At 42.5% G+C, this 24,686-nt stretch overlaps 3 protein-coding genes across 3 annotated transcripts in view; 1 reads left to right on the top strand and 2 right to left on the bottom strand.

Moving 5' to 3' along the window:
- Window positions 1-475: 475 nt before the first annotated feature.
- Window positions 476-4,990, bottom strand: washc3 (WASH complex subunit 3). Its single transcript, XM_063217859.1, has 7 exons — window positions 4,787-4,990; window positions 4,473-4,571; window positions 4,323-4,388; window positions 3,318-3,467; window positions 2,492-2,611; window positions 1,853-1,917; window positions 476-1,502 (listed from the first exon to the last, which is right to left on the bottom strand). The coding sequence occupies exons 1-7, from the start codon at window positions 4,835-4,837 to the stop codon at window positions 1,409-1,411; spliced, it is 645 nt and encodes a 214-aa protein (XP_063073929.1). The 5' UTR covers window positions 4,838-4,990; the 3' UTR covers window positions 476-1,408.
- A 495-nt stretch (window positions 4,991-5,485) lies between these two features.
- cwf19l1 (CWF19 like cell cycle control factor 1) lies at window positions 5,486-14,986 on the top strand. Its single transcript, XM_063217860.1, has 14 exons — window positions 5,486-5,573; window positions 5,791-5,875; window positions 5,968-6,052; window positions 6,374-6,475; window positions 6,993-7,207; window positions 8,103-8,218; window positions 9,200-9,284; window positions 9,437-9,568; window positions 10,089-10,323; window positions 10,693-10,772; window positions 11,377-11,586; window positions 12,702-12,821; window positions 13,475-13,572; window positions 14,287-14,986. The coding sequence occupies exons 1-14, from the start codon at window positions 5,551-5,553 to the stop codon at window positions 14,429-14,431; spliced, it is 1,731 nt and encodes a 576-aa protein (XP_063073930.1). The 5' UTR covers window positions 5,486-5,550; the 3' UTR covers window positions 14,432-14,986.
- A 606-nt stretch (window positions 14,987-15,592) lies between these two features.
- Window positions 15,593-24,686, bottom strand: part of LOC134464800 (GTPase IMAP family member 8-like) — a 15,339-nt gene continuing 6,245 nt past the window's right edge. The window contains exons 5-9 of the mRNA XM_063218144.1: window positions 24,512-24,686; window positions 18,581-18,767; window positions 17,842-17,971; window positions 16,754-16,861; window positions 15,593-16,590 (exon numbers count right to left, since the gene is read on the bottom strand). The exon at window positions 24,512-24,686 is cut by the window's right edge and continues 68 nt beyond it. Of these exons, the coding sequence (XP_063074214.1) occupies window positions 16,165-16,590; window positions 16,754-16,861; window positions 17,842-17,971; window positions 18,581-18,767; window positions 24,512-24,686 (1,026 nt within the window). The 3' untranslated portion in view covers window positions 15,593-16,164. The remainder of the gene's footprint in view (window positions 16,591-16,753; window positions 16,862-17,841; window positions 17,972-18,580; window positions 18,768-24,511) is intronic.

Consider the following 24,686-nt stretch of genomic DNA (forward strand, 5'->3'; position numbering starts at 1 on the left):
ATTCAAATGACACCATACCAAGCTTTGAATGAAGTACCTGACACGGTTGCCTGCCAAATTTATTTAAAAGAAGGGAAATAAAATATAGCAAAGCAATGTGACCAAGATTTAAACTTCAAGACAATGGAAAAAAGGAGGCGCACACAAGGCTTGTGTGAAAAAGTGTATTGAAGCCGAAATTAAACAAAAGAAGTCTAAGGTTAACTGAAGAAACTGGAGAGTAGGTCCTACTGGAGTCATTGAGAATGGACTAGCTCCGAAACATATGTTTCTCCAGTTAACCTTAGACTTCTGTTGTTTAATTTCGGCTTCAATACACTTTTTCACACATGCCGTGTGTGCGCCTCCTTTTTTCCATTATCTTGAGTGATTACTACTTTTTGCGAGTGAACGCACCAAGCAATACACGAGTGTACACGAGTTACATCACATTATATAATTGGCTGCATAAACATAAACATAAAAAGACCAAACGTTTCAACTATGGCATGAGATGTCATGTCTGTTTTCTTTAATCAATCGCAAATATATGTTAGTCAGATTGAACAAGCAGGTGACAGACAAACTTCTGTGGCGGACCACGTACTGCAGAATGCATTCAGCACTTCACACACGCGAAGTGTGTCTTGCGAGTCCCGAGATGATCAAGTCATTGAAAGTGCAAATCGGAGCAAACCATTTACATCCAGAGCCCAGTGACATCCTCATATGACAATAAACACTTTGTCTGTGGAGGAGAAGGCACAGGACGACTACCACTGTACATCAAAGACAGTTAATGAGCTGTCTTGGCGCACCCATGAGCAAGATTATTTCAGCTGATAAACTTGGCAACAATAGAGACACCTTCCATCTCTCTCTCTCTCTCTCTCTCTCTCTCTCTCTCTCTCTCTCTCTCTCTCTCAGCAGAAACACACAGGACAATAACAGCAAAAACAGCAAAAAAAATATAACATGAATAGTCATATAATGAAAGTGGCTGGTTTCAAATGGAATTCTACAGCTGCACAGACATTATGCCGATGTCATTCACCCCAAGAAAGGCAGTCCTCCTGACTTTCATTTTGTTACATTATTATTATTATTATAAGGTATGTATTTATGTGTATTAAAATTGTACCACTGTGTGTGTGCGTGTGTGTGTGTGTGTGTGGAGTGAGTGTGTGTGTGTGTGTGTGCACTTGGCCATCTGTCTGAAGTCATCAAAGCACTACTAACATAAAATATAGGCTGTGCGATTTGGGCCTGACATTTCTCAGATCAGAATGGAGTTAGTTGCCATACTGCCTAGGCAGTGATGTCATGTCCCTCTGGATGTAGTTAATGTACTGATCGTCCTCAATGGAGGGCTGAAAGGGCGAGGGGGGCGGTCTCAGTGAGACAGCTTGAAGGTGATAGGCGGATGTGGTCAGTCGCTAAAAGACGATTCGCTGTCGGAACTGTCATCCTCTTGCTCCTCAGAATTCTTCGCGCCCGCATCAGGTACGGGGGCATTAGGGTTGCTGAAAATGAAAATAAGAGAGGTCAATGTATAGATGACACCAAGGGAGGGTGAGGAAGAGAAATATACTTTTCATGTGCATATGATTTGTTCTCGACAAAAAATGACGATTGATTTTTTTAAGTAAGGATGAAATAGAGACACATTAAGACAGAGATGGAGGGACCATACGTTCGTGTCAGTGAACAAGTAGGAAGGAGGGAGGCCGACAAAAAGTGAGTGTGAAGGTGTGAAATGTGTAAGTGTGTGAGAAAGAGAGGGGGAGGGGGACAGAGAGAGAGAGAGAGGGAGGGGAGAGAGAGAGAGAGAGAGAGAGAGACTCATTAGGCATAAAAAAGAGGAAGGACTCACTCGAGCAGATTGGGGTCCAGTCCATCCAGAACCATCTTATTCTTTATGGCCATAACAGGAACACCCTAGCAAAAGCAAAAGCCGACATGCATTATTAACAAAGACAGTCTCAAGATGAACACGGTCTTGTGGCCTCGTGTGGCTTAACCACAATAACAGGATGTGCGACGATGCATCAGATGTCTTTTGTTACCCTCATGACATACAGTAACTCAACTTGTCATTGAGATGACAGAAAAAGACAAATGAGATGAGTAGAAAGTTAAAGGCTGTGAGAGTGAGTGTATGTGTCTGTATGTCTGAGAGAGAGAGAGAGAGAGAGAGAGAGAGAGAGAGAGAGAGAGAGAGAGAGAGAGAGAGAGAGAGAGAGAGAGAGAGAGAGAGAGAGAGAGAGAGAGAGAGAGAATGTATGCATCCTACCCCTTTCATGTAGAGGCTCTATAATAGGCTTTATTGTTACCAAATGGTAATGTCTTCATCTGTTACTTAAGGCTCTCAGTAATGTTATAGCAATGTTGTTATGATGTAGTAGTTAAGGGTTTTTTTTTTAGCAAACAGTGAGTCAGAATGCCAGTGAACCCATCTGAACCAAAGACCTATGCTGTGGCAGCAGTGTATGACACAGTATAGACTACCTACCACTTGCACCATTTTCAGGTACCGGGCGTAGCGTGGGTCCTTGGCCACCGTCATGACGTTTGACTCGTTTGCACTTTCCGTTTTTGGCTCACTGGCGGCTTCTGCTGGCTGATGAGGGGGCTGCATTAAAGAAAAATGCATTTGACTGGCAAAACAATCACAAGGCATTGTTCTGACATAACTATATTTGTTCAGATAGCAACACAATGTTTTTCAGTGAGTATATCTTGTGAGTGAACTGATTTGAAGACAAAGCTCAGACAAAACTGCACATATTTCACACATAATAGTCACACAAATAATTAGATCATTTGACCACATGGAAGATCAATGTACACAAACCAATGATACAGTAACTATACACAAGTCAGTGACACCAACGTTTGTAAGATCACTGCAGCTAAATAATCTTTTAGCTGAATGCATGAGAGTGCCATTAAAATAGTGAGTCAGAGTCAGTGAGTAAGTGTAAATGAATAGGTCAACGAATCCGAATGAACAGGTGAGTGGGAGTATGGTGCGAGACGTTATATTACTGGTCTGTGACATGGAATGTGTGTGTGTGTGTGTGTGTGTGTGTGAACTCTCACGAGAACCCTGGACAATTGGTGACTTCTTGGCAGTCTCCAGAGCTGGTGTGTGAATGTGGGAATGTGTATGTGTGTTTGGAAGCTCTTTGAGTTAACTGTATAATTGCAATATTGTGCTACATAAATACATGTTGTTGTTGTTGTTGTTGTTGTTGTTGTTGTTGTTGTTGTTGTTGTTGTTGTAGTAGTAGTACAGTCCCATCACGGGGGTTGTTCTAACGGACACCGGAACATACCTCAGGTGCAGCTGCTGCTGGTGCTGGTGCTGGTGCCGGTGTCGGGGCTACAGTCTGACTAGCAGGAGCCACTGGTCCATTGGCCTCAGCTGATAGCCTGTCACTCACCCCCTCTACCTTCACATCCTCCAGTCCAGGGATAGACGACAGCTAGGATGGAGGGGTATTAACAAAGGAACAAAAGCAATGGATCATATAGGCCAATGATTTCCTCATTTTCATCAGTATGCATAGACAGTGAATCTAAATGGTGTGTGTGTGTGTGTGTGTGTGTGTGTGTGTGTGTGTGTGTGTGTGTGTGTGTGTGTGTGTGTGTGTGTGTGTGTGTGTGTGTGTGTGTGTGTGTGTGTGTGTGTGTGCGTCTGTACTTTCTCATGTGAACCTCAGACAACTGGGGCCTTCTTGGAAGCCTCCTGAGCTAGTGTATAAATGTGTATGTGTATTTGAAAGCACTTTGAGTCAACTGTATAATTGTGATATTGTGCTATGCATATTATTAACTCCGCCAAGGAGGTTATGTTTTCGGTCGCGTTGGTTTGTCTGTTTTTTGTCTGTCTGTCTGTCTGTCAGCAGGATAACTCAAAAAGTTATGAACGGATTTGGACAAGACTTGTGACAAGATTTGGACAAGACTTGTGTGGAGTTGTTGGAAATGACTCAAGGAACAAGTGATTAAATTCTGGTGGTGATCTGGATCACGATCCGGAACCAGGACCGTTTTAAAGATTTTTCACCATTGCTGGCCTATGAATCTAGATTCTAGACGCTTCTAGTGACCGCAAATTGAATTGCAGGACAGGGCAAAACATTACAGTTTCTAACTCCACAAAAAGAAGGCAGAAAGACTTAAAGTTAAACTAGGGTGTAGCATAGTCAAATATTCTATCAGGCAGCTTCCTTGGTGGAGGTCTGCACTCTCTGAGTGCTTCTAGTTGTTGTTGTTGTTAATTCCAACACAGGCATTGCAATCTGAGATCCGGCATGGCGATGTGTATGCATGCATACCTTTGCTTCCAGAATACTGAGGGTGGTTTCAATTTGCTGTATTCGTAGGGATATGGTGGCCAGTTTCTTTGAAAACAAAACAAAACACGGTCAATCCGGCAAAACATAAAATACATTTGACAGGTATTCGTGTGACTTAATTTTGCATACCTCCTCGCACACAGTTGAAAACCGGTTGAGGAACCGTACGGTGTGGACAACAAATTGGTTTAAATGGGCAACTACTCTCCTTTGCTGAATAGCTGGAACCTGTTGAGATCATAATGTGAAATAAGTCAGAAACACATGCAAAGAGTATATTCAGTAAGCGAAAATACTGACATAATGAATAGTCTAGACCTTTTTCACAACACAGCAGTTATTCTTATTTGATTACATAATGCATAACATTGCAAAACTATAAACAAGCACTGAACATTATTATGCTACAGCAGCTGACAGCAGTGCCAAACCGTGAAGCTAACCTTAGTCAAATCTACACCAGAGCCCACTATTGGTAATCCATCCTCGTCCATGATTCGCTTTGCTTTTCCAGTCCTTTTGTCGTATAATAACCCGAACGATCAGTCAGTACGGTGACTGTAGCTAAAGATGAGCTATACGTTTTAGTTTGGATGGAATTGATGGAATTATTTCCTTTCTTTAGTTTTGGATTCATGTGACCACTGTGTGACACATCCAAAACCTTTCCTCCATTTCAAAGTAAAGGTATGTGTCATCAAAACTTTAAAATACTGTGAAAGAGTTTTGGACGTGTATAGTACTCAATTTCACATAATACAAGGTGTATGTTTTAAAACACTTGTATCACTATAATTACTGCGATAATTTAGCATTTGGGGGCATTCCAAACTTTAATTTTGAAGTTTTGGTAAAATGGCGGAAGTCTGCTTTGTTTATCATCCGAGTAGAACCAACGTCCTTCCAGTAAAAGCGGCCGTGGTAAAACTCGAGTAGTAAGGGTTATTTTATCAACGACATACAGGATAATAAACCGACATTGTATTCCTTGCATTTGTTTTTTGCTGTATATTTTTTTAGGTACACGTTTGTTTTGTAAGAATATGCCTATGTGTTGTTTTGTTTCCCTAGCAGCTGCGGAACTGTGCTGCACAGAACTTTGTCGGCATGCACGGCGCACATTGGTTGCTGCACGTATTATTTACGAATCTAAAAACGACAATTTAGCGGTCCGTTCAATTTAGATTAACATTTCACTCTCAGCGTTATGGGAGAGCAGACGTTACGTGTGTAAGTATAATACCGGTACATTCTTTTTAATTTCGGTTCTTTGGAGTTTGGTGGCAGTCATTGTCTCAGAGTCAACTGAAAGAATGTTAGCTAATATCTGTCTCTCCACGCGTTATGCTGCGCTCAAGCTGAGACCAGCACGTTTGGAAATGAAGTGAAGATGACTCAATGTACACTGTGTCTTTGATATATTGCATCGTGCGTGATTTTATCACAGTCTGGCCTGTGGAGACGTAGAGGGAAGAATCGATGCTTTGTTCAACCGTGTGAAGACTATTCAGAAGAAGAGCGGACAGTTTGATGTAAATCATTTTTCCTTTTCCTTTCCATTTAGTTTGCTTCATGTCACTGCCACGCACGCACCCTGTTGTTAACACCTTTTATATCTCTGTAGTTGCTGCTTTGTGTGGGAGAATTTTTTGGTTCATCGGCTGAGGCGTTAAAAGAGTGGGACCAGTACAAGTCAGGAGCTAAGAAAGGTAATTTACTTTAGCTTTGCCAGCCACCCTGAATCAGTCATTCCCCTCCTCATTAAACTGTGCAGTGCTCAACGTCAACACGTGAAAGTGTCTTGCAATAATCCCTTGGGTTAGTTGTGTCATTTCCATGGAATATGCGAAGTAAAAACCCACCATCAACTTATCACTATGTTGACAATGACACGTTACTCATACACAGTCTTAAAACAGGACACTCTGGGTATACAATTCAAGTGATGCATGGCCGTTGACGGTTTGTGAAGCAAGAGTATCATCCTTACAGTCTATGCATGATATCTCTCCCATTATATTTCCATCCAGCGCCCATTCACACATATGTGCTCGGTGCAGCGAGTCACGAAACAGTGACGTTCTTTCCCAGTGCAGATGGCTGTGAATTGGCCGACAACATCATTTATTTGGGTAAGGCAATATTCTCTTTCTTCAGTATTCTGGTCTTTGGTTTTAGTTGAAGCATTGAACGTGACATTGAACGTCTACATGGAATAACACTGTTTACTCAGTATCTCTGTTGTGTGCTGTGTTTTTTGCTTTCATCCATGTTATTCTGTTTATCTCTTGGAAGTGTAGATGATAATGTTGTAATGTTTCTGTCTTCAAACGAGTAAGATCACATAACTAATGGTACCATAGGCAATATGTTTACTATTGAAACTCAGAAATGAAATACACCGATCCAGATGTAGAAAGTCAGGAAATTCTTGTAAGCCTAAATGTTAGATTTGCAGTGCAAAGCCTTGTTGTTATGTGTGGAGTTGCTATACACATACAGTCACTTGAGCACATATTCTGATCCCTCTTTAGGGACAGTGCACTGGACACATCATTCTAGATATCATGACCGGTCCAATTCCTGGTGTCTGCTCATCTGTCCTTCTTGACAATTCGTTTCCCGTCTTCGACCCCTCTTGTCTCCTAGGTCGCAGGGGGATCTTCACGGGTGCGTCGGGCCTCCAGATTGCTTACGTGAGCGGCCGTGAGGCTCTGCAGGAGCCGGCCCCGTCCCACTGCTTCTCCCCCAAGGACACAGCCGCTCTGGTGGAGCCCCTGGTCAACACCTCCAAGTTCAAGGGCGTGGACATCCTACTGACGTCCCAGTGGCCACGCGGGGTTTGGCAGTACGGCAACAACCCGGTGAGAAATGCCTACTGTACATTCTGAGCAGGCTGCTATGCGTGGGGTTTGCTTGGTGCCGAGTGCAGTACAGTCAATAAAAGTACTTGAACCCCAGGTGTACACGTCAGAAACATTACTATTAGCAGTTTCTTGCTAGGGCCGAGAAAAACAAATATTTTGGTTCCAGACACCGGTTCGCCAACCGACCCGTTCATTTTTCGTGCGACCCAGATTTTTTTTTTGGGATCCTCCATATAATAGTGATGCACTGTGGATGGTTGTTTATAAACAAGACACAACATTTCTTCATTCATTAACTTGCTATCGGTATCTTGCATTTTCTCCCTGCCTGTCACTAAATTTGCAGCACATGTCGGCCAACATTGGGCAACACACACACGTGCAGGGAGTGCATGTGCAGACTTTCCGCTCAATATTAGAAAAGCCCAACGATATCTCTACAGAGTTGCGCACCTATTCTGGAAACACGGAAGTTCATGTTTTACTCTAATTATTATGCTACAGTATGCTTATTGCTGGAGCTATTTTAAAACAACTTGCCTCACACCGTTCAGACTATACAAATTACCCGACACTGACACAGACTGTACAGATTACCACCCGCCTCGAAATGCGCTCCACAGACAACATTATGGGTATCGACAATTTTTCAATGAATATTGATTACATTCATATTGCCTCATCATGTTGGAAGAAGGCTTCCATTCAGTCGTGTCACATATGTTCCACGAGATTCAGAACTTGTTGCAGCCCTACTAAAGTCAGCCTACTGTTGAAATGACCTGTGAATAAATCAAGCTGGGTAAAGTCAACATGAGAGAAGGGAAATGTTTTGCTAATGTTTTCCTTCACTCTTGCCGATAAATATCCTGTGGGTTGGGTGTTTTTACAGGAAGTGGACCCTCGTTATTGTGGCGTGACCTCTATTGCCATCTTGGCCAATCAGCTGAAGCCACGCTACCACTTCGCCGGTGTGGAGGGAGTCAACTATGAGCGCCTGCCTTACAGGTGAGGAACCAGGACCCTGACCCTCTCAGAGGCCCCTAGCTTTCTCAAACACAGTGGCAACATTAGTACAATTACTCAGATTGTTTAAAATCACTAGATAGATTAGGCATGTCATTGAATAGGTTTGTATTAAGTATATTATTATTCAAGATTCAAGACTCTTTTTATTCTTGGACATACAGAACTGCCGCATTACACACGACACACAAAAAAACACACATACAGACATAAAGTGCCATCATAGAGATGCATAAAGTGCCTCCTATAAACATACATGGCATTACAAGGATTGTAACTTGTAATGACTTAGTTAACTTGGTTGTTAACGACCTGAGTTCAATAGGTTCACTGACTCTGGAATAAAAGAGAACTTGTACCAATTCAAAAACCTTTTCTTGTTTTTAACCAGGACCCTGAATCGCCTGCAAGACAGTAGCAGGGTCAAAGACGTGCAAAATGAAATTGTCATTCAGTGTAACGGATACCTTCTGCTGACTGTAACTGTAACAAGCACGACTCTCTTTATTTATTTATTTTTTCCAGTGAATTCCTGAAAGCCTCGGCTGTCATCCATTCACTTGAAACAATTTAAAAATCATGTTTTTTTTTAGTTAAAGTCAGCAGAAGGTATTCGTTAGACTGAATGACAATTTAATTTTGCACGTCTTTGACCCAGCAGCGTATACTCAAAGTTCAAAACATGTGATGGGTCCTAAATTACTTTCCTGGCCTGTTTGAGTACAGACTCTTCATGTATTGCTTGGAGGGTGAGGTTATCCCTCACCACCACTAGTTTTAGTGCAGAGCGGGTCAGTCTGTTGATTTGGGCCTTCACTTTAACTGTTTGCTAGGCAATCACTGTGTGGATTGGAAACCATAGTATTATAGTAGTAAGGCTGTATATTTGTGTAGACGACTTTTGATGCATGTTTGTGTCCACTGTTGAGTATTTTGGTTTTGCTTGTCTATCCTTCTCTTTAGGAACCATGTTGTTCTTCAAGAGAGTGCTCAGCACACCAGTCGCTTCATTGCACTTGCCACAGTTAACAACCCTGCTAAGAAAAAGGTGAGGTATTTATCACAAGTACGTTTTCCCAAACTGTGAGGACACCTGCCTCAGACATAAAACATGGTTTATTATGGAGAATCATTATGTTATTGTATTGAACAACACAAATGGAGCTGACCTTGTCTGTGTCGTTCTCTGGCTATTTCCAGTATTTGTATGCGTTCAACATAGTGCCCATGAAGCACATGAACCCGGCAGAGCTGGTGAAGCAGCCTGAGGATGTGACAGAGAATCCCTACAGGAAAGCACTACAGGAAGCCAGAAGAAACGCGCCCACAGAGGTGAGTGTTTCCCGGAAACCCAAGTCCGGATGCTTACAACTTACTGTACCTCTTGACTATTTTATATTCACTTGACATCATATTGGCGGTAACCAATTGGAATGTGTAGACTTACTACCACCAGTTAAATTGCACGGTATGATTAAACACTCTGATGTTCACACTCTTTACTGAGAGGGTACCTGGTACCTGTGACCAGTCGTCAGATGCTGTCTTCAGGCTCATCAGAATGGTGCTGGTGCCGGTGCCTTGCCCCGCACCAGTTACGTTCCGCACTAAAGTGCTTACCTGCAAACCACCCGTGTTCACACCGGGCTCTGAACTTTTCCATACGTGTTACCCAGATGAACCTGCTGACATCCACATTTGTCGTCACGGTTCGCGGAGAAAACCCAAGTATTTTTTTTGGCATCAACATACCTGCCAGTTTGTGATTAGGTGTTTGAACGGGCACCAGCACAGTTCTCAGGTGGCCTCAATGCGCCGAAAGTGTTAATAATAGAATCTTTGTCTGTATCAGGAGCCAGCATCTCAGTTCTTCTTTGACCTGGGGAAGAAAAAGCCTCAGCACCAGCGCCAGCATCAACACCATAATCAGCAGCGTCATCAAGGCCAAGGTCATCAAGGTCACCAAGGTCAAGGTCACCAAGGTCAAGGAGGTCAGGACCAAGGCCAGTGGCAGGGCAGGAAGAGGCCCTCGGATGCAGACCAGTTCCCAGGCGACCAGCAGCATCCCAAACAGCCGCGCAAGCCCCGTAAGTCCAGAACACACACAAAGATAACTCCTACTCTGACGATTGCATGCGTATCAACACACTATCTTTCTGCATGCTTTTCTAATTCACCTTAAAGGAACAGTCCACCCTTTGTTGATTTTCACATATTTGCAGTATTTCCAAGCATTATTCATGAATGTGCATATCATTTTCTTCTCAGTGTTTTTCAGTACTCAGATTTTTTGTATCCGAATTATTAGCATAGCTTAGCATAATCACTGGAAGTAAATGGGCAGCGTTAGCATTAGTGGCTTGATTGTTTAAGTTGATGAAAGGATGTTGGTTCTCCAGCATTTCTCCCAACTGAGCTAGTTCCACTTCCTCACCCGTGTTCCTGTCTGTCCACAGCTCAGCCTACTGGGCCCTGCTGGTTCTGCCTGGCCAGTCCAGAGGTGGAGAAACACCTGGTTGTCAGCATTGGCACACATGTGAGTTTATTCACAAATGGTTGGGAGCATCATAATGTTTTTACTTCTGCCAATGAGGTTATGTTTTCAGTCATGTTGGTTTGTCTGTCTGCTTGCTTGTTTGTCTGTCTGTCAGCAGGATATCAAAAAGTTATGATTGGATTTTGATGGTTTTGTGGAGTTGCTGGAAATGACAAAAGGAACAAGACAAGTGATTACATTTCGGTGGTGATTCGGATCACTATCCGGATCCAAGATTTTTGTTTTAAAGGTTCTTCACCATTGTGGGATAGGGTGAATTTTGACATTACAATAGGTTACAAGAGGCTACTAATAGTTTTAAAAAGGTTCTCTACAATAATGATGATGCTTGTAAGCACTGTCACTTCATATCATGTGGTTGTTTTCTGGGCTGATGGGTATGAAAACGTTAAAAGGGCGTATCACGATACTGCCTCCTTGTATCACGATACAGTATCGTGACTCTGTGTATCACGATTTAATAAGATACAATATCGTTACAGCCCTAATAAAAACTGACGGAAATGGACTGAACACATTGTGAAGTATATTCCCATCTTAACCACTCTCTGCCCTTGCCCTCCCTCTCTCCCCCCTCCCCCAGTGCTACATGGCGGTGGCTAAGGGCTGCCTGACCCCCGACCACCTGCTGCTGCTGCCCATCGGTCACTACCAGTCGGTGGTGGAGCTGGCCGGAGAGGTGGTGGAGGAGCTGGAGAAGTACAAGGCCGCCGTGCGCAAATTCTACAAGAGCATCGGCAAACGCTGCATACTCTTTGAGAGGAACTACCGCAGCCAGCACCTCCAGCTACAGGTACTGCGTGCGTGCGTGGGTTTGAGTTTGTATCGCTGCTCGTTGTGAATGCCTGAATATCATGAAATTTCAATCTTGCACTCAGAAGTTAAATGTCGTACCTCATATTCCAAATTACCAGGTTGCATCATGCATTTGTACATGATTTGCGCACGATTTCAATAAATGAGTCATTTTAGCAGCATAATAGTTGGAATCTGCCAATTTATTGTAGTAACTGGAATATACATGTGAACTGAATGAACAGTACAGTGCATTGTGGTTTCTAAGGCCAGATTGATCATGGTGATATCCATGAGCTCTGGTATAGACGGATAGATGCATCCTGAATGTTGGGTTGTCTGTAGTACTAGATTGTAGCATTGGTAAAGTGTGATATACATCCTGAATGTGGTGTGTGTAGTGCCAAATGGTAACCCTGATTAGGTGTGGTATACATCTTGAATGTTGTGGTGGTCGGCCCACAGGACTGGCCTGCAGAGTACCCAGGTCAGCCCCACCGCCCCACATACACACACTCTGAGAGGGGAGAGGGTTAGGCCTTGTCAGGGGCACAGACCTGCAGACTCCAGCTGGGCCCCAAAGCCTGCTCTCCTACACCACAAGTCATCAGTTTAAGTCTGATCTGGACAACTGTGTGTGTTCATGCATGCAGTGTTGTGCACGATGTGACGATACGTCTGGTCTGAGGGACGCAAGTTCCAATGATGGCATACACCAGGCTGAATCTCAGCTGCTTAATGTCTTTTTCTTCTGCCAGGTTTCACTGTTCATTTACATTCTGAACTGCTTAAATATTTGTGCTGATGTTTCGACATTGACCTATTCAAGTCATGTATAGTTTGTTGGTTTTTGTCTTTAGCAGAGAAAAATATTGAATCAGTTTTGATCAGCATGGATGATTCCTTCTCCCCTCAGTAGACCCATGTAACCTGTTTCATGAATACGGGACCAGTAGTAGATGCTGCTGGTTGCTCTGAAGGCAAATGCAACTTCTCAACTTCTTTTAGTTGCACAGGGCCATTTTCTCTGTATTTACCTAACGTTTATATTATCAGGTTCTGCTAATAATATCTTCCTCCATATTTCACATACACCCCCCTCCCCCGCTCCAGGTGGTCCCTGTGCCCATGGACAAATGCTCCACAGAGGACCTGAAAGAAGCCTTCATGGTCCAGGCACAGGAGCAGCAGATCGAGCTGATGGAGATTCCAGAACACACAGATCTGAAGCAGGCATGCACAGCACAGCACAGCACAGCACAGCACAGCACAGCACAGCACAGCACAGCACAGCACAGCACAGCACAGCACAGCACAGCACAGCACAGCACAGCACAGCACAGCACAGCACAGCACAGCACAGCGTGCTGAGAGCGCCAGAGACTCGTCAATAGGCTCACATATTGACACTGTTTACATTTTTAATTGCTAAAATACTTAATTGTAAAAACATTTTTAGAAATAGAAATGCATAGAATAACATTAGCAGTTTTTTGTTTGATACTGGCACTCTTTAAAGGACACATGCACTTTTTTGAACACTGAGCCCCCTTTCTCAGTTTTCTGCAATGTTTTACAGTCCCCCTCGCCTTTTTTGATGATTTCTGCTGTCTCCGTTACTTGGCTAATATAGATTTGGTCTCAATTGGCTTTACAATTGCCGTTTATGCATATATGTTTTTTAAAAAACACCTTAAACATTTCTTTTCAAAAGAAACATATTTGGACATGCCCATAAATGGCCATTCTAAAGACGACAGCAAACCTGAAATAAATGGTTAGGGTGATTCTAAAACATTTCAGACAATTCAGAAATGGAGCATAATGTTGATAATTAGTTAACTTGTCCTTTAAACATTGTCTTTTTTGTATTGTCATTATTGAAGATTGCCCCTCCTGGGACGCCGTACTTCTATGTGGAGCTGGACTCTGGTGAGAAGCTCTTCTACAGGATCAGGAAAAACTTCCCCCTGCAGTTTGGCCGGTAAGCAAGAAAAGTCCCCAGACTAACGCCCCAACTAAGTTGTTCAAATAAGGAACCCTCAATTGGAAATTGGAATTAATCTTCAGAGTTTATAACTCCTTCCTGACCGTACCCATGGTAACCACCACTCACCATACTTGAGTCCGAGATGTTGGAAATATTCTCCGACTACTTGTTATTTGTCACTCCTGACAACACTCTATTGATCAAACTTGATCAAAAGTCCAATTGCCATTGTTTATGAATATAATTTCAAAACTTACCCTCATCCATGTTGGTCCAACGTAATTTACAATGTTATTCGCCATAGGGATTTTTCATTACAAACCAGATACTGTTGATATGCTAATCTGCCACATACAAAGTGATGTCACCCACTTGCGAACATACTCTATGACTGTGACATCCATCTTGACTGAACGTTTTTGTTGTTGATTTTAGAGCGGTACTGGCGAGCAAGACGGTGATTAAATTTCTCTATCATATAAGAGGGAAGCAATTCCCTAATCTGTGATATCCACTTTGGTCTAACAGATCAATCTTTGTGTTTATGTATGTATTCCTGACTCAGAGAGGTGTTGGCGAGTGAGGCGGGTTTCAACATCTCTGATGTCATATATAACTAGGAAACCATTTCGTTATCTGATGATGACGCCCATCTTGGTATAACAGTTACATGTAAATCTTTGTATTCATATGTTTGCTTTTTATCAGGGAGGTGTTGGCGAGTGAGGCAGTGTTAAACATCCCCACGCGGGCCAACTGGAAAGACTGTAAATACACACGCACAGAAGAGGAAGAGCTGACCAAGGAGCTACGCAGCCAGTTTGAACCCTTCGACTTCACCATGGAGGACTGACCAAGCCACACACACACACACACACACACACACACACACACACACACACACACACACACACCTACTTGCCGAGAAAGACATTACGTGATGGTGCCCATACTATGTCCTTCAACTTGGATTTTGTTTTTTTTTCCCCCGCAATTTAAGTCTCCTTCATACACTCTAAAATGTAATACATACGTTTACCTGGAAAAGTCCATGTAAAAGATTAACATGCAAATACAACACACAAACTGGGTGAATTTAATTCGAGATGAGATTGTTTTTCTTTTCAGCTCTGCTTTATCAGAGTACTCTATTGACAATGGGAGATCAGAGGTATTCAGTCTCTTTGAAATATTATTTTCAAAAAGCCACCCATAGCTGTGCATGCCACTTTCAAAGTTGGCTCATGTATTATAAGAGGCAATTGAGCAGTTAGCAGTTCAGCAAGTTTCCTGATTTTAAACTACTTGTTCTAAGTAGCTGACATTCTGCAAGTTTTTTTTATGTATGTATGTATGCAATTATGGGTATATGGATTTTGTACATTTGAATTAAAATAATTCTTTTGAATATGTTTGTCTTTTTGTCCCAAAAGATGACTTGAGCCCAAACCTGGAGAGCGAGTGTGAAGTGTTGTGTTGGCCCACATGCGGCCGGCTGAGTCATCTGGCCTACAGAAGAAAGGCAACTTTTAAATCCAAAATAATACTGCTACCCAACATTCTTAAAATGGTTACTCAACACTGTGGCGTTGCAGACTGGAGAGTAACCTAGCTACTGTATTGGTCTTACTACATTTCATTACAAAATGGAGGATTTTAAAAAAGCAGGTCATGTCAGTAGTGTAGACAAACATTTCTTATTAAGACAGGCAAATTGCTTGCAACATTGGCCCTTAGTTCAATATTCTAAATCCAATGGCCCTTAAGACAAAATAATTTCTAATAATAACTGCTAGCCTCCTAAAGGGATATGTCAGTTGCTACATTATATTGATTCAGGGAGAAATTACCGGTAAATACTATAATTACCGAAAATACCATTACTACTCAATGCGGTTCACAAAATAACACCCTGTGTTATTGTATGTAGGACAAATAAGGTGAATGTAACCAAAATCTGCCAAAACAGAGATACAAGCAGTGACTCAAAGTTCAGATTTTATTGGTAAAAGATAGTATCTTATAGAAAATTAAATGTCCACATTTCCTCCACATTTAAATGGTCCAACTGGCAATACAATTTCATCATTATCTTGTGTGGCAGGTGAACATGTACGCATTTTGTATCAACTAATATTGTTGCCATGTATTTTTTCTACTTTTAATTACCAACTTCAGACTCACTTGGCAGATTATTTAATTAAATTGTGTACATAGTACAGATACAAAAGAATAGAATACATCATTAGCATCTTGGAGTACAGAGCAGACCCTGGAGGAGATGTTCCCTACAAAGGCTGAAGAAGATGGCAGCCTAGTTCATTTACCTTACTACTGTTCCAATTTTTTTAAAGGCAGAGAAACAAATGTTGTGCATTTTAAAACACAATGAAACTGTTAACTGCTCTGTTATTGCACATTTATCAAGCATGTTATGTACATTTCAATCAATCAACATTGATTACAAAAATACAAATGGAGGGAGATTTCTTATTGCCAAAGGATAATGTTACATCTTAACATTAAATATTTAATTTACTGGTTTCTCTCTGATGTTTTGTATTGCATCAATTTTTCTATGTTATGCTAAGTTGATCTTTTAACTTTTTTCTTTAGCAGAAGCACTACATCTGTGGCACTCATTCGAGACTCAGGTTCATGCAGTAGCAACGGTTTCACAATGTCAAGAAAAGGTGGCTGTAGTTTGGCCAGAGCATCTGGACTCTTTTGGTCAAACAGCCGCTCACGAATCTCTTGTGGGCTGGTCTTGAGCCAAGGCTTAGAGTTGGTGAACATCTCGAGAAGTGTGATGCCAAGAGACCACATGTCTGACCTGGTGCTGCATTTCCTACACAGTGCTAAGCACTCTCTGGCCATGTAAGGCGGCGTTCCCCCCAGCATACCACCCCCAGCTCCCATGTGTCCCGTTGCCCTTGTTGTCATGATCACAGAGTCCCTCACGTTTGCCAAACCCCAGTCAGTCAGGTAGGCTCGTTTGGAGCATGAAGAAACCTTTTAAAAGAGAATTTCATAGACATGAACAATATTATAATAGGAAGGAATAGGACATTTAGTCTGTTTGTAGAAAACATTTTAGGAATTAGGTCATGTATAAAAAGGTCAAAAACAAGGACTCTCGCCTCCGTCAATCGTATCACAAGGTTCTTAGGCCTACCACTATATTAGCTGGCTTCAGGTCCTGGTGGATGACTCCTCTATCATGTATGTACTCCACAGCCATGGAGATATCCAGAGCCACTGATAGTTTGTCCTGTTGCTGCAACTGAAAGACATTTACAACAGTAACGTGATTGTTAGTGATTGCTTCATAAGACAGAGGGAAAATCCTGGTAAAGTCCAAGAGAAAAAGGGACAAATCACATGTAGCCCAATACTGAACTGTATCCTACACACATGTTGCAGGCAGGGGAGTCATTGGTATCAATGAGTATTTCAGTATGACAACAAGAACAATCAGAGATAGTAACCTGCCACCTTGGCCACCACCATAGAGGTAATACAACATATTGTATTAGTTCTATGGGCTACCAGAGACGGTTTAAATGCAGAGAATAGAGAATCTTTGAGGCTACCACTAGGAGTTAGAGGAACTAGTGCCTCCCATCCTCTCCTGTTGCTTGTGGACTCTTGTCTCACTGTTGCCTCGCCTCCGTGAAGAAAACAATTAACGCTAAGGTTTCCCACCATCATCTTAAGCACAACAACTTTTGTTTATTTTTTCCATTTCAGTATCCCTATTGCAAATGACACAATGGCCTTTAAATTGTGCAAAATTGTGAGATATTGAATAATACTTTGGTATAGGTAACTCGTGCCTTTGCCTGGGCACAATCCCTGATGTTGAACAAAAAAAGTGATGATTTTTGAAAAAAAAAAAGGTTGGCACACTCCTTTTATTTATTTATTTTTATTCATTAAAGAAAACAAGAACTTCAGAAAAATGGAGGAGTGTGCGAATCTTTAAAAAACACACACACCCTGTAGGTAACCCAACACCACGGGAGGGCAGGTGGGCAGACAGACAGATAAACAGGCAAACAGACAGAGACAGAGACCCCCCCCCCCCCCCCATTTGAGATGAGCACATCATTTCAGACGAGAAAAGTTTCTTTGGTAAATTACCACGGAATGAATTCATGATTTGTACAATACTTGTATGTTGCAGTAAAGCATTTACATACATCTTCTTTTTTTATTGAGAACTAATCTAATATCCAAACACCCAATGTGATGGTAGTGTACCTTGACAGGAGTAACGCAGTGGAGAATATTGTGTAGATTTGGTCCATCAATGTACTCGTTAGCAATAAGGATCCGTGTCTCAGTTACAGAGCATGCCATCATTTGCACAATGTTGGGGTGACATAAACGCCTGAAAAAAAAGTTTAAAATGTTTAAACAAACACAGAAGGGACATGAGATAAAGGCTTACTAGCTCTCAAAGACCATAACCAAATTGTGTAATGATTGAAATGCAGGTATTATTGGTTCCATGTCTTGCCGTATAATTCAGTTTCACACAATACAATCTAAGAGCATCAACCCAATCCGCTAAACACTCACTTTTAGGACAGTGCCAAGTCAAATCCATAAATGCAAGTTTGAACGTTTTAAAATGCCAATGCCTTGGACAGAGCAGGTGGGAAGTGGTCAAAATATGTATTTAGGGATATGACATAGGCCATGTCACAGCCAAGAAGATGGGTTTGCTTCCATTGACATGTCCGAGGAGTAAGGAAGATCCAATCTTTCTAAACTTTAGCTGAGAAACTATAACAGTTTATGAACCATATTTAGAGGACTTGTTATGACCCCAAAAATTCTCATCATCATTACAAGCAGCACATGCCTCCTTTGATAAATTTCATTTTAATTTCAATTTTATTAAGGATAGCCCCTTGAGATGAATTCTCTCATTTTCAAGGGGGTCCATCATATTTTATAAAAACAGTGTACTACTTGTAAAATAAAAACCTCTCACCTGGGTATCATCAGTTCATTTGTGGTCACTTGAGTGCCCCCTACATGTCTCTGTATGACCTTCACTGCAGCAGTTTTTCCCTGGTATGATCCTTTGTAAACTGACCCAAAGGATCCTCGTCCAATGCATTCAGTCTCATTCAAAGATATTGTAGAAATGTCAACAAATAGACCTTGTCTTTGACTGCCTAGAAAAATGGACCAAGATTATACAATGTAGTCCTAAACACAACAAGTAGTCATGAGGGCAATTATTTATTCTCACCTTATCTGTTTATGTATCTTGCTGCAGTGGCCTGTGTGCTTATGTCGGACGTAATATAATAGTTTATTATTGTTTAAGTCCAAATTGTTTTCAAACTGAGACAAAGGGTAACGTTTTGATAACATATTCTACCTATACTCATGAACGGCCATCCGGGTACTTTGCTCTTAAAGTGATACTGTCCCATTTTTTGAAATAAGCTTATTTTACACCTCCCCTTGAGTTAAATAATGTTTTTCCACTAAATAATGTGGTTCTCCTATACTTTCAACCGTTCTCTAGATATGACAGTGAAAATTTTACCTCCAAGCTAGCAGTTAACATTGAGTCCTATGAGACCAGCTGGCGGCTAACTGGTCTCATAGGACTCAATGTTAACTGTTAGCTTGGAGGTAAAATTTGCACTGCCATACCTAGAGAACGGTTGAAAGTACAGGAGAACGGTAAAACCCTATTATTTAACTCAAGGGGAGGTGTAAAATAAACTTATTTCCAAAAATGGGACAGTATCACTTTAAATTTGCGTTACGCCCCTTTATGGGTGAAAACAAATCGAATGTCTCATTGACTTACATGCTACATCGGCTAAATGATCACATTCCATGCTTCAGCCACGGCTATTTTTATTTTGAACAGCCGGCAACACAACACGTTTTCGGCATGTTGCGCGTGAACAACGATAGTCTACAGGTCCGTATCTTTCGGCTATTAAACCCCAACATCGCCAATTGACTTGCATGGGTTGCTTTCCCCCACAAATGGGCGTAACGCACATGGAAAACGTCACGCCGTTCATGAGTATTCTACCTTGTGTAGCAGGACGCACCTGCTTTGGTGGCGTTCCTAATTATTGGCAGGTGTTGGCAGGCCATAGGCCTAAATGAACGGTGTGGCGTGTTCCATGTGTGTTAAGGGTGGTTTATGCCTCGAGATCAGCGCAGTTAACGGAGTGAAGCCCCCCCCCCATCACGCAGGTACTTTGGGGCACCTCCCCAAAATTGTGTCTCGACGCAGGGACAGCGACGGCGTGAAGGGCGAAAATAGGTCTGTGATTGGTCCTCTCGACCAGCCTGCTCTGTCCTCGAGTCGAGAACAAGCTACTTCCTTGTTCTAACCTTCGTCGGACTGTGAGCTCTTCATTAAATAAGTTGCCCGTGCTTTGTCGTTTGATTTATTTACACAAACCAAAGACAACACGTGCGCTTGCAAGTTACGACACTGAAGTTATTTGGACAGTTGAACAGTGGTTCCGAGGTCGAGGAAACATTCCGCTTCGTGCGACCTATCCTCGACAAACGAGCCACTTCTTTGTTCCAAACTACGCGCTGCGATCAAAATGCACGTGACATAAAGATTTAATGTTTCATTTTCATTGTCGTCGAGTCTGTGAAGCTAAAAAACAACCGACACGTCTAGGTTACTCTTTGTATTGAAGGCAGTTTGAGCGTGAAATGACATCGCGCAGACCTCGCTTCAAAACAGGGCATAAATCAAAATTAACTGCATCATGGCTAGGACAAGCTCACTCCGTGGCACTGAAAGGAAGTAGGCCTATAACCCGCCCTTTAGGCTACGCCATTTTTTTTTTGGTGGAAAGCCCATGCAAGTCAATTGGTGGTGTTGGGAAAGAATAAACGAAAGACAAGAACCTGTAGACTAGTGTTCACGCTCAACGTGCCGAAAACGTGTTGTGTTGCCATCTGTTTAAATATAGCCAAACAGACGTGGCTGAAGCATGGACTGTGTTCATTTAGGCTAACCAATGTAAGTTAATGAGACATTCGGTTTGTTTTCCCCCATAAAGGGGCGTAACATTCACAAGCAAAGTACCCAGATGGCTGTTCATGTGTAGGCCTATGGGTTCACCATGTTTATAAACTCGATGTTGTGAGGAGGGGCAAGACACTGGCAGCCAACCACGTAAGCTAATTTATTTACCGTCAGCGGTCTCCAACAAGAGGTTCAGATGTGCGCAGCTAGTGTCACGCAGCCAGGAGAAAACAACAATTTAGAACCCATGTACACACCCGTCTCCAAAAGAGTTGACGCCTATCCATCTGTTTGGAATAGCAGCTAATAACCTGACTTTCAATTAATCACTTGGCTTCACTTGGTCACTCATATGAAAGCTACAACCCTCCTGAATGAAAATGTAGGCTATGTGTAGGCTACAAAAATAAATTTCATGCACCAAAGAAAGATTGACCCTTTAATGAACACAGACAGGGCAGATTTTCACAAGACAAAAGTTTTGTCGCCTATCGAACATAATGTGAAAATGAGCAGATAAGCCACTTCAAAACACTTCAAATACGCAGATCGGGTGTCTTTTAAAAAAAAAAAAAACCTTTTTTGAGCGCTAGGCCTACTCCATTGACATGTAATAGCGATAGCTTTTGTGTATTTTAGCTTGCATCTGCGGTCTCCAGTAGCCTACACGGATGGTGCGATTTACCCCTTCAATGGAGGGGGCGTTTTGCCCCACAGCGCATAACTTCACAAAAAAGTGCCTTAGCCTACTTTTAAAATATCATGTAATTTTTCGTAATTTTGGTATGTTTTTAACCTACTGGCTTGTCTACTCATACAACACAAATCGGTATGATACTAGACAAAATAACAACCTTCTAAATGCTTATTTATTGCCACCAGAAAATTATATGACTTGCCATGAAATTTTACTTTTCTCCACTGCGTCGCTAAAATGCTATCCACTTCAGATGTTTGTTTATTGTCAGGACTATCCATAGCAACAATGCAAATTGAAATTTGTGCCATCTAGTGGTCAAAATGGGAAAAATAGGCAGGGGGCATATTACCCCGTGGGGGCCTATTGCCCCTCTCTACCCCTACATTTGTAAACTAATTAAACACTGTACATTGTGGACCCTCGCCTCTGGATTAAAGGATAGTTACGGCGTAAAATTAAAGTTTCACCATCGCTTTCCCATGCCACATAATGTATATAATGATGAGCCATTCTGGGCAATGCCGCGCCGTTATGGTGTTAGCTCATTTTAAGCTTTTTGGCGAAACACGCAGCCAATGCATCACGGCGGGGCCAATTATAGTCCTATTATTTTCTGATGTTTCCCCGCTATAAACAACTTCAAAAACGATACACACTTCATCACAAAGGTCTCGTCAATCAAACCGAGGCACAGAGACGATCATCGGACCACACATCGGATCACTGGCCAGTGTTTTCAGAGGTGTCTCACTGTTGCAACTCTCTGACCCGGATGCAGGCTACTCAATCAGGTGGCTATGTAGGCTAAACATGGTCCGCGGTTCTTACACCGGCTGCGACCGTAAAATGAAAAGCTGGAACCCCGACCGTTTTCACCGACTGCCACTGTCTAAACCAGCCATATTACGGGAATGGCTAATAGCATTAGAAGTGGACGAAACTGACATAAAAACCCTGAGGGATCGCTACTACCGTGTATGGAGGGAGCATTTCGAGGATGATGACTACAAGAAGAGTAATACTAAGGGAGATGGAACACCTAAACGAAACCGTCTAAAGATGAATGCTGTACCAAAAAGGCGCATGGCTATGGAGGTATGTTTGAAGAGAGAGAAACATGTGTAAATGTGTCTGGCTCAGTGTCTGTGAATCTGTGAAACTGGTTGCAACACCGCGCGTCTTTGCCAGCTAGCACTCTGTTTTGGGAAGGCATACAGGTGCAGTAAATGTAGCCCACTACAGGAGATCATAAACTGTCAAAACAAACTAGCGCGGGATGGCAAGTGAAATTGTGAAATTGTGCGACCTGAGGCATTCGATGTGGTTGATGTCAAGCATGCTAGAGTAGTTTCAGTGAAGTAGACACTAATTGACCAGGGCGCGCGAGGTCAGATGGACCATTACGCAACGGAGGAGGGCTGGAGGAATTTTATAAAGTCATACTAGAATGTAAGTACACCACCAGTGGTGTGTTATTACAAAGTTGAATCCATGTTATATTATACCGTGTTGCAATTACTTTGTAAGAGTAGTCTGCCTACCTTCTCGAACGTCTGGGAGTGAAAACCACCTGGGGCTACACGTCCGTGTCCATCTGCCACCGGTACTCTCCATACAACTCTTCAAATCTGCTGCCTGCACACACGGTAGTCCACTTCTGATGCTATTAGCCATTCCCGTAATATGGCTGGTTTAGACAGTGGCAGTCGGTGAAAACGGTCGGGGTTCCAGCTTTTCATTTTACGGTCGCAGTCGGTGTAAGAACCGCGGACCATGTTTAGCCTACCTAGCCACCTGATTGAGTAGCCTGCATCCGGGTCAGAGAGTTGCAACAGTGAGACACCTCTGAAAACACTGGCCAGTGATCCGATGTGTGGTCCGATGATCGTCTCTGTGCCTCGGTTTGATTGACGAGACCTTTGTGATGAAGTGTGTATCGTTTTTGAAGTTGTTTATAGCGGGGAAACATCAGAAAATAATAGGACTATAATTGGCCCCGCCGTGATGCATTGGCTGCGTTTTTCGCCAAAAAGCTTAAAATGAGCTAACACCATAACGGCGCGGCATTGCCCAGAATGGCTCATCATTATATACATTATGTGGCATGGGAAAGCGATGGTGAAACTTTCATTTTACGCCGGAACTATCCTTTAAATACAACAAACCTGGGCTGCCTAATGTATATACTTTGAAAGGGTAAATTCCTATGGGCTAGTCGAGCCTGTCCCGTTAATAATAATTTTATTGTAATTTCTTTACGTCCACTCTGCTACATTTTGGTATAGTCGGCAGGATGTATAGCCATTAGAGACTTGGGTCTTGACTGGTTACTGTAGCAATTCTGTAAATCCATGTGCGAAATTTGACTGCAGTGGGGTTTGGTACTTTAGGTCGGTTCATTTTGTTTGTATATTTTTAGAGGCAAAGCAGCGGCTGCTGGTCTGGCCAGAGGAAGGTGAACGGGGGCGTCCAGTAGGCCTAGTGGTGTCAACAAAATCCGAATCGATGCGGGGCATGGACGATCCAGAATCGATCCAGTAAGTTCCAGAATCGATCCGGCATTTTTTTTTTAGTTTCAATTACTTCCATGGATATTTCGGGACCAAATTAATTTTAAATTAAATAAAAGTACTTTGCAAGACTGATACAGAAAACAGCCAATAAATTGTTGCTCAGTATCTGACTACTTGTATTGCCTCATCATGACTGATTAAACATTTGCTTTGCTTTCAGTAGAAATGTAATGCATTGCAATGCATTGTAGAATTGGATCGGATCGGATCGCATAGAATCGGATCGAATCGAAACCTCCCGAATCGTGATCGAATCGGATCGTGAGGGCAGTGCCGATCCACACCACTAGCGTCCAGTACCCTAATTGTCACCCCTTGTTTTTTTCTGTAAATCGCATATGTTCTAGGTGGTCTTAATCTCGGTGCAATATAGAGAAGAATTGTTAGAGATAAAAGACATTGCGAGAAAGCAACAGCTGCAACTCGACCTGTTGGGGTAGTGGGTCGATTCATGGAAAAAACATCAACAGCGTCCTCGAACAAGGTCGCATGGTGGATCCAAGATATGCTGGTGATCCCAGCAGCCCGACCACCTGGCGCGGAAGTGCGACAGGCTGCGTGTTCCCGCACCTACTCAACCCTCTCAAAACAACTTGGTCTTGTAATGGTGCGCAATCTCCTTACCGGCACTACGATGTGCAGTTGTCGTCTTGGTCTCCCCTTCCAATCTGGAGCGTGGAGCCATTAAAGATGAACTGCCTGCAGATCCACTCATCTCTGATTGTCCTGTGCCATACCCAGATGACGTGGTAGAGGGTGCAGTGCTGAGAGTCTTTAAGCGCCTCATCAGCTTGGACAC

This window comes from Engraulis encrasicolus, chromosome 15, assembly GCF_034702125.1.
Source record: "Engraulis encrasicolus isolate BLACKSEA-1 chromosome 15, IST_EnEncr_1.0, whole genome shotgun sequence".
Taxonomy (NCBI): Eukaryota; Metazoa; Chordata; class Actinopteri; order Clupeiformes; family Engraulidae; genus Engraulis; species Engraulis encrasicolus.

Bases quoted from the DNA above. Each gene is read 5' to 3' on its own strand.
- washc3 (XM_063217859.1), bottom strand. From the start codon at position 4,837: ATGGACGAGGATGGATTACCAATAGTGGGCTCTGGTGTAGATTTGACT. The intron at 1,918-2,491 runs GTAGGTAGTCTA...TGCTTTTGCTAG, and splicing joins ACCTGAAAATGGTGCAAGTG to GGTGTTCCTGTTATGGCCAT. The intron at 1,503-1,852 runs GTGAGTCCTTCC...TTTCATTTTCAG, and splicing joins CTGGACCCCAATCTGCTCGA to CAACCCTAATGCCCCCGTAC.
- cwf19l1 (XM_063217860.1), top strand. From the start codon at position 5,551: ATGGGAGAGCAGACGTTACGTGT. The intron at 6,476-6,992 runs GTAAGGCAATAT...CTTGTCTCCTAG, and splicing joins CGACAACATCATTTATTTGG to GTCGCAGGGGGATCTTCACG. The intron at 10,324-10,692 runs GTAAGTCCAGAA...GTCTGTCCACAG, and splicing joins CAAACAGCCGCGCAAGCCCC to CTCAGCCTACTGGGCCCTGC.